This window comes from Sphaerodactylus townsendi, linkage group LG04 (genome assembly GCF_021028975.2).
Source record: "Sphaerodactylus townsendi isolate TG3544 linkage group LG04, MPM_Stown_v2.3, whole genome shotgun sequence".
NCBI lineage: Eukaryota > Metazoa > Chordata > Lepidosauria > Squamata > Sphaerodactylidae > Sphaerodactylus > Sphaerodactylus townsendi.
The window spans coordinates 141,599,255-141,612,915 of record NC_059428.1 but is presented as its reverse complement, the minus strand read 5'-3'; the positions used below and the strand labels follow the sequence as shown (position 1 = coordinate 141,612,915).

The 13,661-nt window shown below is 47.1% G+C and overlaps 1 protein-coding gene across 1 annotated transcript in view; it reads left to right on the top strand.

Moving 5' to 3' along the window:
• The window catches only part of SLC5A10 (solute carrier family 5 member 10), a 132,244-nt gene that overhangs the window by 98,599 nt on the left and 19,984 nt on the right, over window positions 1–13,661 (top strand). Inside the window, exons 10-11 of the mRNA XM_048494819.1 lie at window positions 1,512–1,619; window positions 6,827–6,977. Coding sequence (XP_048350776.1) covers window positions 1,512–1,619; window positions 6,827–6,977 — 259 coding nt within the window. The remainder of the gene's footprint in view (window positions 1–1,511; window positions 1,620–6,826; window positions 6,978–13,661) is intronic.

Here is a 13,661-nt window from a genome sequence, read left to right as displayed (position 1 = left end):
AGCGGGGGGTGGGGGGTGGGGGGCTTTGAATGGATGCAAAACTAATCATGAGTTGGAGAAAATAAGCAGGAGTCATAAATGAGGAAATGGCGGAGGAGAATGCAGATTGGGAGAGGAGATTTTAAGGTTATGAGAGAGAGAGAGAGAGAGAGAGAGAGAGAGAGAGAGAGATTCGGTGGGCTTGAAAGCTTGCTTGACATTTTGTGGCAATATTGTAGGCCCTAATAAAAGGGGGGGGGGCAGGAAGGGCCATCAAGTGGCAGTTTGCTTATGACACCCCCAGTGGTATTTCGAGGCAACGGACAAGCAGAGGTGGTTTGCCATTGCCTGCCTCTGCGTAGTGGCCTTGGAGGACTTCCTCCGGGAAGGGGGGTCTTCTACTCAAGTAATAACTAGAGCTGGGCTCTGCTTCTGAGACTGAGCTAACCTGGCTATCCAAGTCAAGGCAAGAAATGCACAGAGATGATTGGCCATTTCCTGCCTCTGCATAGCAACCCTGGACTTCCATGGTGGTCTCCCATCCAAGTACTAACCAGGACCAACCCCGTCTAGCCTGTCAGTCAGGTGAGTGCACTAAAAAGACCCCCACTTGGTCTTATCCACTTTCCAAAAATATTTGGTGAGCACCAGGAAAGTCAGTGGTGCCCACTGGTGCCCACGAGCAGCAGCAGCAGCAGCAGCAGAAGCAGAAGCAGAAGAAGAAGAAGAAGAAGAAGAAGAAGAAGAAGAGGAGGAGGAGGAGGAGGAGTTTGGATTTATATCCCCCCTTTCTCTCCTGCAGGAGACTCAAAGGGGCCTACAATCTCCTTGCCCTTCCCCCCTCACAACAAACACCCTGCGAGGTAGGTGGGGCTGAGAGAGCTCCAAGAAGCTGTGACTAGCCCAAGGTCACCCAGCTGGCATGTGTGGGAGTGTACAGGCTAATCTGAATTCCCCAGATAAACCTCCACAGCTCAGGCGGCAGAGCTGGGAATCAAGCCCGGTTCCTCCAGATTAGATACGAGCTCTTAACCTCCTACGCCACTGGAGGAAGAAGAAGAGGAGGAGGAGGAGTTTGGATACCCTGCTTTTCTCAATTACAAGGTTTCTCAAAGGGGTTTACAAACTCCTTCCCTTCTTCTCCCCACAACAGACACCTTGTGAGGTCGGTGGGGCCGACAGAGTTCTGAGAGAACTGTGAGTGGCCCAAGGTCACCCAGCAGGCATGTAGAAGTGGGGAAACAAATCTGGTTCCCCAGATAAGAGTCCGCTGCTCATATGGAGGAGTGGAGAATCAAACCCAGTTCTCCAGGTGAGAGTCCACCGCTCTTAACCATTGCACCACGCGGTGGACCTCTGAGCTAGAACCATGGAAGAATCAGCTATGCTATTTTTAATTCTAGACTTCTTACTTTCGTTGATTTACCGTAATCCGCAACAGCTTCTCTTCTCCTGGCTTGGTGCCACGGGCTCGGTGTGCCGTATGGTCAGATGCCCGAGAAGCTGGACAATTTTTTTGTCTGACATTTCAGATGCCGTTGGCTGTGTGGCCCCGGATGAATGTACTCGAGTGTGTGGGGCTGCGGTCGGATGCTCCAACATTGCTTACCCCACACTGGTAATTAAACTGATGCCTAGTGGTAAGTGAAACTTGGTTCGTGCTGTCGTGTTATTGTCTGACTGGGTTGGGCCCCGACCATTTCCTGTTTCTTATCGTATTTGTTTTGGGTTTCCAGGTAGAATCAAGACCCATCTGGGTTTTTCTCAGGTTTCCCATCAAAAGTGGGAGGCTTTCTCCTCCCTTCTTCTTTCAAATGAGGAACCATGAAGCAATGACTAACGGGGGAACTTAGTGAGAAGATTTCTTGCTACAAGTTGGGGTTATGGGTGTCTTTGGCCCCTTCCGCACATGCAGAATAACACACTTTCAATTTACTTTCACAATTGTTTGCGAGTGGATTTTGCTATTTCGCACAGTAAAGTCCAGCAGCAAAGTGCATTGGAAGTGGATTAAAAGTGCATTATTTTGCACGTGTGGGAGGGGCTTTAGTATTCTTGACTCTTCCACCGTTGGTTCTTAAAGGGGGAATAAGAATACAGTTTCTGGTTCAGCCGCTCTGAATTCAGATCGTGCCGGGAAAGAAGAATTGAAAGGCTTACCAGTAGCTGTTGATCGTAACAGTCTCTGTGGCTTCCGTGGCTGGCTCCCACAGGTGTTCTTGTCCCTTGCCCCCAATCAGGACAATTTCACTGCAAAGGACTGCATCTCAGTTTGTCATTACATCCTGCCTGTCTTCCCGAGGTCTATTCTTGATTTAAGTGATGGAGAATCCCAATGAAAGTGGGCAGGTGGGGTGCTTTGAAGCATACGTCTGTTAAAGGTAGAACTAGTCCACTGTGAGTGCCAGGTCATTACTGATCCATGGGGTGATGTCACATCACATAGTCACTAGGCAGACTATGTTTACAGGGTGGTTTGCCATGGCCTTTCCCGGTTGTCGACACTTAACCCCAGCAAACCAATTATACTGATGTTGGAAGAGTGGAAGGCTGATTCAGCCGTGAGTCGGCTACCTAAAATCAACTTCTGTCGGGATCGAGCTCAGGTTGTGAGCAGAGTTTGAACGGCCGCACCACAGTTTACCACCCTGCACCACTGAGCTCTATAGGTTGGTTACTGGAGCCATTAGTGATGGGTTTTGTGCACTGTTGCCATATTTTATTTTATTTTAGGAGTAGCAGTGGCGTAGTGGTTAAGAGCAGGTGCTCTCTAATCTGGAGAACCGAGTTTAATTCCCCGCTCTGCCACTTGAGCTGTGGAGGCTTATCTGGTGAACCAGATTAGCTTGTGCACTTCAGCACATGCCAGCTGGGTGAACTAGTCACAGTTATCCACACTGTCTCAGCCCCACCCACCTCACAGGCTGTTTGTTGTGGGGGGGGGGAGGGAAAGGAGTTTTTAAGCCCCTTTGAGTCTCCTTACAGGAGAGAAAGGAGGGAGGTATAAATCCAACCTCCTCCTCCTTCTGATTGGGGTGTGTGTGACAGAGTGGTTTCACAGGTGGGCCTGATTTTTGAACCCTTCTGTCTTCATGAGATGTTTTCCATCTCTGCTGCAGAGCATTCTGGGAGCATAAACTATGCCAAATGGTCATGAATTAGATACCTCCAAGATAAGAGAGAATACATTAGCCATAATACCAGTCCGTTGTTATACGGTCTTGCAGAGGAAGATGATCAACTTTGCTGGAATGTTTCCCTTGGTCTCATTAGCCTGGCAAAATCTCCACTCCTTAGACGCTCTTGGTTGCCATTTTCTGGTCATGGGACATGCGAACTTGCCTGAAAGGGGCTTTACCTGTTACACTACATAAAAGGTTGGCTAAGAATGATGTAATCCATGACACATTTGTGGCTGACAACCCCTAAACTTGGTAATTTTGCTTCTGCTTTTAGTCAGTCGCTTATTTTAGCTGCAGCTCAAAATACAAATATTTTACCTCTCGCCCCAGCGTCTGGTTGAGTGGGCTTGGTATTTGCCACGTCCTGAGCCCAGGCCACCAAAACGTGGTGGAGCATTGTGATGTGGAGGCGGGCAACTGCAAACCACCTCCGAATGTTTTTTGCACTGAAAACCTGACAGGGGCGCTGTAAGTCTGCCGCGACTTGACGGCACCCCAGAAAACCTACCAAGCATGCATTCTATTAAGCTTTTTGTCAACTTTCTTGATTACTTCTGTCCCCCAAATCTCCAGGAGTTCCCTGCTGCAGTGTAGGAAACCCTAATTCTTTGCCAGCCCGGACTGGTTTCCTTTCACCCCTGAGCACACGATATTTCCCGACAGCTTCAGATTACAAGATGTGGAGTAACTTTCAGGGAAGCGGATCTCGATCCAACCAGGTGAGGAAAGGCTGATAAAAGACATCTGGCCAAACATCCGGTTTTGAACAGGATCGACCGGTTATCGTAATCCCCTCGGCAAAGCTTGGAGCCTTCCTTGGGCTGGAGGAGTCCCCTGGAAGCATCACTCCCACCTCAGGAAAAAGTTTCAATCTATGCTGAGCAGAGTAGAAGCAAGTAGGCCGAAGGTTGGAAAATCGTCAGCCTCAGAGGCAAGGTGAGTTAAGAGATCTTTGCCTCGCTTCGAACGAGTCCTGCTGAATTTTTGGCATGGAAATTGCCGTGTCCCATCAACCCAAAGGCAGGCTGCAACCACCAGGTCAGAAGGAAATTGGGGCTCGGGAGGAAAGGAAGAGTCAGATTTGATACTTTGGTTTTCTCTACCTTTAAGTCACCCCACCTTTCTGCAAGAGACACCTGGTGAGGTAGGTGGAACATGACCAGCCCAAGATCACCGAGCAGACTAGAAGGAGGAGGAGGAGGAAAAAGAAGAAGAGGAGGAGGAGGAGGAAGCAGCAGCAGCAGCAGCAGCAGCACTGATGAAATCAATTTGCTAGCCAGTAACATTGCACGGGTTCAAGTCTTCCTGATGAGTTTCACAAAGCATCTCTTTCTTTCTCTTGTGGATACAGTATCTTCAAAAACATATGCAGCCTGTTTCCATACAAACAAATACTTTGCTTGCAAGAGAAGGAGAAAGGCTTACTGTTTGGTTTTTCCCCATAACGTATCCCAGAATAAGCAAAGAGGTTTTCCGGGCTGTAAAAAGCCTTGGAATATGAGATCATCATGTGACAATAACGATTTATTCTGCTCGTTGTTGTGGGGGATGCTGCTTGGTCTATGACCATATAATATGCCTACCAACCATATTTGACAGCAAACAGACTTTGAGGTAGGTCACTGTTGCCAGATCTTTCATACCTTGTTTCTCAAATTGGGAAAACGATAAGAGAACAACGTATTTTCGAAGGCTTTCACGGCCCGAATCGCTGGGCTGTTGTGTGGTTTCCGGGCTGTATGGCCATGTTCTAGTAGCTTTTTCTCCTGATGTTTCGCCTGCATCTGTGGCTGGCATGTCCTCTGAAGATACTGAAAGATTTGAGGCCAGCCAAGCCTAAAAAACCAGGACTGTATATATAGGGATACAAGGCAATGAGGTATAAGCAGTTAGTTTGAGTATAATTTCAATAGATACTTCATAAACCGTTCATAAAGATTATTCATAAATACTTTGCTTGCAAGAGAAGGAGAAATGCTTCCTGTTTGGTTTTTCCCCATAACGTATCCCAGAATAAGCAAAGAGGTTGTGATTATTTAACTGGATATAAAGGTAATAAACACACATATAATGAGAGCATGTCATAAACATTGTCCATGAGGCACGAAACCTGCAATAGTCATATTGCGTTCCAGTCAGTTGAAAGAGTCAGTATCTCCAATATTCAATGAATCAGAAATATTAAGATGAATTGTGGTAGTAGACAGCAACAGCTCCAGCAAGTGATGAAGAAACTACAGCGACAGCAGCCACATTCGCAGAACGCGTTGCGTGCTAGTCCATGTTTTCAACAGAAATTTGTTCAGTGCGTTCAGGTAAATCTATTAGAAATAGAGATTGAATTCTCTTATTGTGTGTTTAGCTAAGTAAAGCAGCATACAGCTTCTACATTCAGTGAATCAGCTAGTTACAAAGTAATGTATATATATATATATATATATATGCAGTCCTTGTTTTTTAGGCTTGGCTGGCCTCAAATCTTTCAGTATTGGTTTGACTGTATATATTTGCTGATCTGTTTAATATGTCCTCTGAAGATGCCAGCCACAGATGCAGACAAAACGTCAGGAGAAAACGCTACTAGAACACGGCCATACAGCCCGGAAACCACACAACACCTCGATAAGAGAGCAGTTCTCTTTTAAAGCGATTAAACTGATATGGTTTTTGTAACAGACACTGGCCTGGTTTTGCTGAATCAGTCAGATGAAGCAGTTCGGAACAGCTGTGTTTGTTCAGTGGACTGACCCAACGGATTACAGTACGCTGTGTGTTGGATTGCTCTGAAGGAAAAAAAGGAGGGGTGTCAGCCCTGCCAGCAAAACAACAGCCAGAACCCGCCTCTCCTACTTGTGGGATGGCCTTCCACCTTCACAAGTAGATTCTCACTTCATGGTTCAGGCAAAGATTTTCAGTCATAAAGGATTGAAGAAGAAGAAGAGGGGTTTGGGTTTAGACCCCACGTTTCTCTCTGGTAAGGAGACCCAAGGTGGCCTACAAGCTCCTTCCCCTTCTTTTCCCCACAACAGACATCTTGTGAGGTAAATGGGGCTGAGAGAGTTCAGAGAGAACTGTGACTAGCCCAAGGTCACCCAGCAGGAATGTAGGAGTGCGGAAACACATCCGGCTCACCAGATAAGCCTCTGCCACTCGGATGGAAGAGTGGGGAATCAAACCCGGTTCTCCAGATTAGAATCCACCACTACGCCCCGCTAGCGACCAAGATCGAGATCATTCATACCACTGTATTTCCCATTACTGTGTATGGGTGTGAAAATTGGACAGGGGAGAAAACTGATAGGAAGAAAACTGAATTATTTGAGATGTGGTCAGTGGTGGGATCCAAAAATTTTAATAACAGGTTCTGATGGTGGTGGGATTCAAACAGTGGCGCCGCCACACACACGCACCTCCAGTCCCTATTGGGCAGGGAGGTTGCTTTAGTAACCCCTTCTCGGCACTCAGAAAAAATTAGTAACCACTGGTTGGATCCCACCTCTGGATGTGGTACCGGAGGAGATGACCACCCAAAAGACAAATCAATGGGTTCGAGATCCAATCAAGCCTGAACTCTCCCTAGAAGCTAAAATGAGCAACCTGAACCTATCATCCTTTAGCCGCATTACACACCAAGGCAATGTGTACATTGTGGTTTTGCCCTCCAGGTCTGCGGGGGTTAATGATTGCGGTCATGATGGCTGCTCTGATGTCATCGCTGACCTCGATCTTCAACAGCAGCAGCACCCTCTTCACCATGGACATCTGGAAGAAGATCCGACGCGAGGCTGGGGAGAAGGAACTGCTTCTGGTTGGAAGGTGGGGGAAGGGGTGCTGTGAGGGGGGAAGGGGGTAACAAAGCAACACTATTATAATAATATTTATCGAGAGCTTCAGTGGCTACTTGTTGCATTCCAAAGTTTGGCTCCCAGTGTAGCGTACGGCCTTTTAATATATAACTGCAACAAAAGATGCTCAGGGAAGTAGTGAATTTCAGGTCCATTTTTGACTGAAAAAGGCGCCTGGTCCAGATTCCTTTCAGCTTTGTGTTCAAGTTTGACTGCTCTTCCCTCTTCTCCCAAGGAGCTAGGGACAGTGCCACACAGTGGTCAGAGTGTCGGACTAGGATCTGGGAGGCTCAGGTCCAGATTTCCACTCGGCCACAGGTGCTTGGTAGATTATCTTAGGTCACGCACTTTCAATCTAACCTGCCTTACAGGGTTGTTGTGAAATGGGGGAGGGGAGGATGAATGTAAGCCACTTTGGGTCTCAGTTGAAGTAAGTAAATAAAGGGCTTGAATGCACATCTCCTGATTCTAGTCTGGCAACCAACCAAATCGATTTTCCCAGTTAGAAAAAGTAAATTTCAATCCTGTCCATTTGCTTTGCTATTTGGTGCCCCTGTTCTTCCTACATGTAATGGGATTCTGTTTCTAGAGAAATGGGCACTTAAATTATTTTGGGCCCGTGGTGCTGGTTAAACCATCCAGGAAGAAGACCCGTCAGAAGTGAGTGTTGTTAACTTATGGAACTCATTGCCGCAAGATGTAGCGACAGTCACTGGTGACAGCATCAGATGGCACAAATCTGTTTCTTTAAATTTTATCATTTATTTAAGACCTTCATATCCCGCCTTTCCACAACAGAGGCAAATGGATGGAGGACGAATCTGTTAGCTGCCTAGGGAAGTGCCCCTTCCGTGTTGAGAGGCAGTCTATCCAGCCGCAAGCTTCATGAATGGACCAGTCTTAGAAACACATTGCAGTGGGGACCAGCCTGCAAATGTGTACATAGCAAATAAGTGCCTGAAGAGGATGAATGTTTTGGTCCAGTCTTGTTGGTCGTTTACATTCAATGTCCTTTGGACACTGAGTTAGTTTGCCCCCATCTTCTCGATCGGGAACAGTGGTTCTGACCCGCTGCATTCATCGCCAGAGACATGCAAAGAACCACTTCTTTCAAAAAATAACCCAGATAAAGTATCTTGTGGTGGTTGTTCATTGCTGACCTCTGCATAACCTCTGTTTGAACAGTGGAAACCCAGGACACCAGTCACTCGAATGCAGGTTGACCAGGGGGCCATGAGGTTGCCAAACCCTGAATGGTGCCTGAATAACGATTGAACACCTAGCAACAGAGATCAGCTTCCCTGGAGAAAACATCTGATTTGGAAGGGGGACTCTATGGCGTTATACTCCATTGAAGCCCCTCCCAACCCCAAATCCTGCGCCTCCAGGCTCCTCCCCCCAAATCTCCCCCCAAATCTCCAGGAACAGCAGTGGCGTAGGAGGTTAAGAGCTCGTGTATCTAATCTGGAGGAACCGGGTTTGATTCCCAGCTCTGCCGCCTGAGCTGTGGAGGCTTATCTGGGTAATTCAGACTAGCCTGTACACTCCCACACACGGCAGCTGGGTGACCTTGGGCTAGTCACAGCTTCTTGGAGCTCTCTCAGCCCCACCTACCTCACAGGGTGTTTGTTGTGGGGTGGGGGAAGGGCAAGGAGATTGTAAGCCCCTTTGAGTCTCCTGCAGGAGAGAAAGGGGGGATATAAATCCAAACAACTCCTCCTCCTCCTCCTCCTCCTCCTCCTCCTCCTCCTCCTCCTCCTCCTCCTTTCTTCTTCTTCTTCTTCTTCTTCTTCTTCTTCTTCTTCTTCTTCTTCTTCTTCTTCTTCTTCTTCTTCTTCTTCTTCTTCTTCTTCTTCTTCTTCTTCTTCTTCTTCTTCTTCTTCTTCTTCTTCTTCTTCTTCTTCTTCTTCTTCTTCTTCTTCTTCTTCTTCTTCTTCTTCTTCTTTCCCAATCTGGTACCCCAGGCCCATATTCATACCTCCACTTTTTTGAGGTGAAGTCACCACAAGCTGGCCTTTTCTTTCAACAGGCAACGGGGTGGCCTTGTTACCTTTTGTCATAATAAGTAAATTAGTGTATCCTGTGGGGATTCCACACCCCCCCCCCATCCCCAAATTCCTAAGCGATGTCCAGGAGTTGGCATCTTGAGATTGCTAGGAAAAGCTGCAAAACTGTCATGCTCTTTAGCGCCGTGATCTTTAAACCTTCTTGAACTGAGGACCGTTATCTGGTTTGTTTGCTTTGTGAGCCGCCATGTTTTCTTACACTAGCAGCTATCTTGTGGGCAGAGGTCAAATGAGAGAGAGCTGTGGATTAAAACTAATCTGCTGCATTGCCTCATTGTGGACCACAAACTAGCGAAGTTCTGTTTGTCAAGGAATCCAGTTCATTTCTGGCCTTTTCCTCGGCCGCTTCCGTGGCAGCAATAGACGTCTGTAATACCCTGTAATTCACCCTCTTCCTTCCCCCGTGGTAATAAAGAGACATCTTCTATCTGATCTTTTTTTCTGTGGCACTCTTCCAAGAAGGATCGATCCTGTTTGTTCTGAAGTCTCATAGACTCTGCGATGGCTTTTTGCCGGCATCTGGGCTTCAATTGATCCTCCCATGCAATGGATTTAACGATTTCATTTAAGAGTTTCACTTCCTGATGTTAACTAGCAAGGTTATTTGCATGCTTGATGGACAGCTGATAAGCAATAGCCTAAATTGCAAGTTGATGCTCCCAATATTTAATCATCCGGCGTTGCTTCATTTTCTCAGATCGCTCTTTGGAACATCTATGGGTTGGCCTGGTAGATGGCTTGTTAAAACTGCTGCGTTATCCTGCGTGATTATGGTCAAACCACCAACATTGACAACTTAATCGTTCTTGTGAAATTTGGCCATTGTGACACTCGCAGTAATGAACTGGCACGCACATCAAATGCATTTGCCTGCTCACCTGATTTTGCCCGTGTTAACCATTCTTAGCTTCCTAGGAAAAGCAACCCATCTTTCGTACAACTCTCTGCCCAGGTAGCCTTGGAGACAATTCTTTTGCAATGGGAGTCTGGGCATATAACCATTTGTTGGTGTGCTAAACCATGTAGGTGTGACCATAGGCAAGTGGTGTTGTGGAGACGAATGAAGAAGAAGAAGAAGAAGAAGAGGAAGAGGAAGAGGAGGAGGAGGAGGAGGAGTTTGGATTTATACCCTGCCTTTCTCTCCTGTAAGGAGACTCAAGGTGGTTTACAAGCTCATTCCCCTTTCTCTCCCCACAACAGACACCTTGTGAGGCAGGTGGGGCTGAGACAGTTCTGAAGAAATGTGACTAGCCCAGCAGGAATGTAGGAGTGCAGAAACACATCTGGTTCACCAGATAAGCTTCTGCCACTCAGGTGGAGGAGTGGGGAATCAAACCTGGGTCTCCAGATTAGAATCCACCTGCTCTCAACCACTATACCTCACTGGCTCTCACAACAATTGGGAAAACCCAGATTTTAGACCCCACTTTGGCCTGGAGAGCACTCAGACTCTCTGTCTGCTTATCCTACCTCACTGGGTTGTTGTTAGGATAGAATGGGGAGGAAAGGATAATGTTGTAAGCTGTGTAGGGTCCTCATTGGAGAGAAAAGCAGGAAGCCCGTCCGTAAAAAGAAAATAAAAAGAATTTGTGCCTATTTATTATCTCCATAGCCCTCTTTGCTAATTTAATTGTTAGTCCTAGATCCAACTTCCACTGAGAATCCACTTCCAAAGGAGCATTCATATTCAGTGGTGTTTTGTTTTGCATCCTGTGTGCAGTTTTGAGCTTTGTTTTTTTGCTGCTGAAAAGTAGAATCAAGCTGTAATGTCAACATGGGCTAGTTAATGCTGTCCTGTCTGACGGAGCAGTTGGGAAACTCCGGGGAGCCCCAAACACTTGAAACACAATGCAGACTCATAATGAATTAATACCTGATCGGGGTGAAACACATTTTTTCCGCCAAACAGAGAGCGAGACGGTGCCGCCCTTATAAACGATCCACCAAACTGGTTGCGTCAAACTGATTTGTCAGTCGCCACTTGGCGACTTGCCGGCGGTGCGTAAGCATCGCTCCCAGGCGAATGCATAAGGTTGTTCTTTTCTGTTTAATGAGAAGAAAGTTGATTCCTCTTCCTTCTTGTCCTCGGTGATTAAAACTGACAGTCTGAACCCTCTGACTGTGTCGCCTGAGTTGTCATCTTGTGTAAAAGATCGTAGCCAAAACAGGTCCAGGAAAGACTATGACAAAACCGGGGTGGGGAGGGATTCAAGAAGCAGATGTCAGGTGGATGTGTGAAGGGTATTCGATTAAAAGAGAGATACTTATTAGCAGGAAGCAGCATCCAGTGGAAGAAGAGAGCCAGAGATACTTTGATTTGCATTATAGAAAAGTTTGCTAACTTAAAAGAGTAGGGTTACATGGAATAAAAACAAATAAATGCTGTACTGCTTTGTCACATATCTATCTATCTATCTATCTATCTATCTATCTATCTATCTATCTATCTATCTATCTATCTATCTATCTATCTATCTATCTATCTATCTATCTATCTATCTATCTATCTATCTATCTATCTATCTATCTATCTATCTATCTATCTATCTATTCATTCTTTAGACTTTTATACCGCCCTATCCCCAGAGGGCTTCGGGCGGTGCACAACATACAATCATGGTACAGTCATAAAATAGCTAAAACCTTTAAAAGCAGCAATAGAACAATAAAATACTAGATATAATAAGTATAATAAATACAAGTGGCGTCTGACAACCCCATTTTCAAACTCCTCTCCCAAGAGGGAGGGACGGCGAGTCCCATTAGATGACAGGAGGCCCAGATGTAAGGGCCAAGAAAAAATGGGGGGCACCATCAGCGGCCGGACCCTCCAAAGGCCCGGCGGAACAGCTCCGTCTTACAGGCCCTGCGGAACTCACCGAGATCCCGCAGGGCCCGGACAGCTGGAGGAAGAGCGTTCCACCAGGCCGGGGCCAGAGCCGTGAAGGCCCTGGCCCGCATGGAGGCCAGCCGCATCATCGAGGGGCCATTTGTAGTACTAACTATACACTTAAGACTACATCTTTATCTTCCTACTTCTGTCTGTCCAGATGTTGTTGTTCTTATCCCGAGACAAAGAAAACAAGTTAACTTTACACCTTCTGATGTATGTACTCCTTAACATGTAAGCAATGGCTATCTGACTGACCAATAACTAATCAATAGGTCAGCTCATCACAATATCACCTTCGCATCCTGTTTACATACAAACAGTGAACTCTTTTATGACTGAGTTGCGACAGACCCTTGCAAATACCAACAATGTGCCTAAAAACAGTATTCCTGTAAGAAAGCTGAGACGGAGAAAAGTATTCGGGTGAAAACAGCGAGGGACAAAGTGCGTCAGGCAAGACTGGAGGGTGAATTCTGGAAATGGGATGAAGGGAGCATTTAGGGTAATTCCCAGCACTCCTATATGGGCCTCCAGGCCCACACAAGTGGGTTCTTCATTGGAGGGGGGGGGGAATTAATTTTGGCAAGAGCCCTGGCTGAACTCCTTTCCGCACGTCTCACGCCAGGTGGACCGATTGTCAACGTTCCATTACTGATCATTCCCCATTTCAAAAAGGATATTGAAAAGCTCGGACAGGTCCAGAGGAGGGCAACAGAAATGGTAAAAGGTCTGGAAGAACTCTCTGACTGTCAGGGCTGTTTGACAGTAGAATGCACTACCTCAGACTTATGGCGGAGTCTCCTTCTTTGGAGGTTTTTAAAGAGTGGGTGGATGGCCATCTGTCAGGAGTGCTTTGATTGTGTGTTCCTACATTGCAGGGGGTTTGGACTTGATGGCCCTTGGGGTCTCTTCCAACTCCATGATTCTATGATTTCAATGATTTCAATTCCATAAGTGGCAGCTGCTCAGCTGACTGGTTTTTATCTTGATTATCCAGACCCAGGCATATATGTATCCCAACCCGACTTTGCAACTATTTTCTCGTTTCAATTGTGAAGCAGCCGTCTGGGACACTCCCAACGGGTCCACCCGGCTGGGACTGAGTTCCCTTTAGCGAGGCAGGAACCGCCTTTCTTAATTGTTTCTATTCGTCCTATCTGTTTGGGGGCACGGGGACGGTCGGTTTGCTCAGGGGAGAGAGAGGAAGACTCACCAGGCCAGACACCACTCTGCAATTGAATGTCACTTGCTACCCTCCCAACTGACCTGATTCTTCAGGACTTGCCCAACGTTGTGAGTCAGTGAACCCTCAAGCACACCCAGACTGTTTCAGCAGCCGGACTCCCATTGTGCATATAAACAGACGTAGTGGCTCGGATATTCTTCTTCCCCTCTTCTTGGGGGTTGCATTAGAAATGCAAGGTGAATTCGGAGGATGGAAATGGATTCCCAGCCTTGTGCTTGCAGTTTGTGGCCATGAGCTGACCTTGGCCCTTTCCCCACTCACCTTAAGCCCCGCGCTACTCTCAAGTAGCGCGGGGTCCCCTGGCACTCCCCACTACAGGGGCGGCGACAACGCAGCTGCCCTGACGCTGGCGCTCTCGTGCCCCCTCAGCGTGCGGCATCCCCGGCACTCCTCAAAACAGCGCCTTTTGATGACCTCGCATGGGGATGCCCGGGCGCACGCCAGAGATGA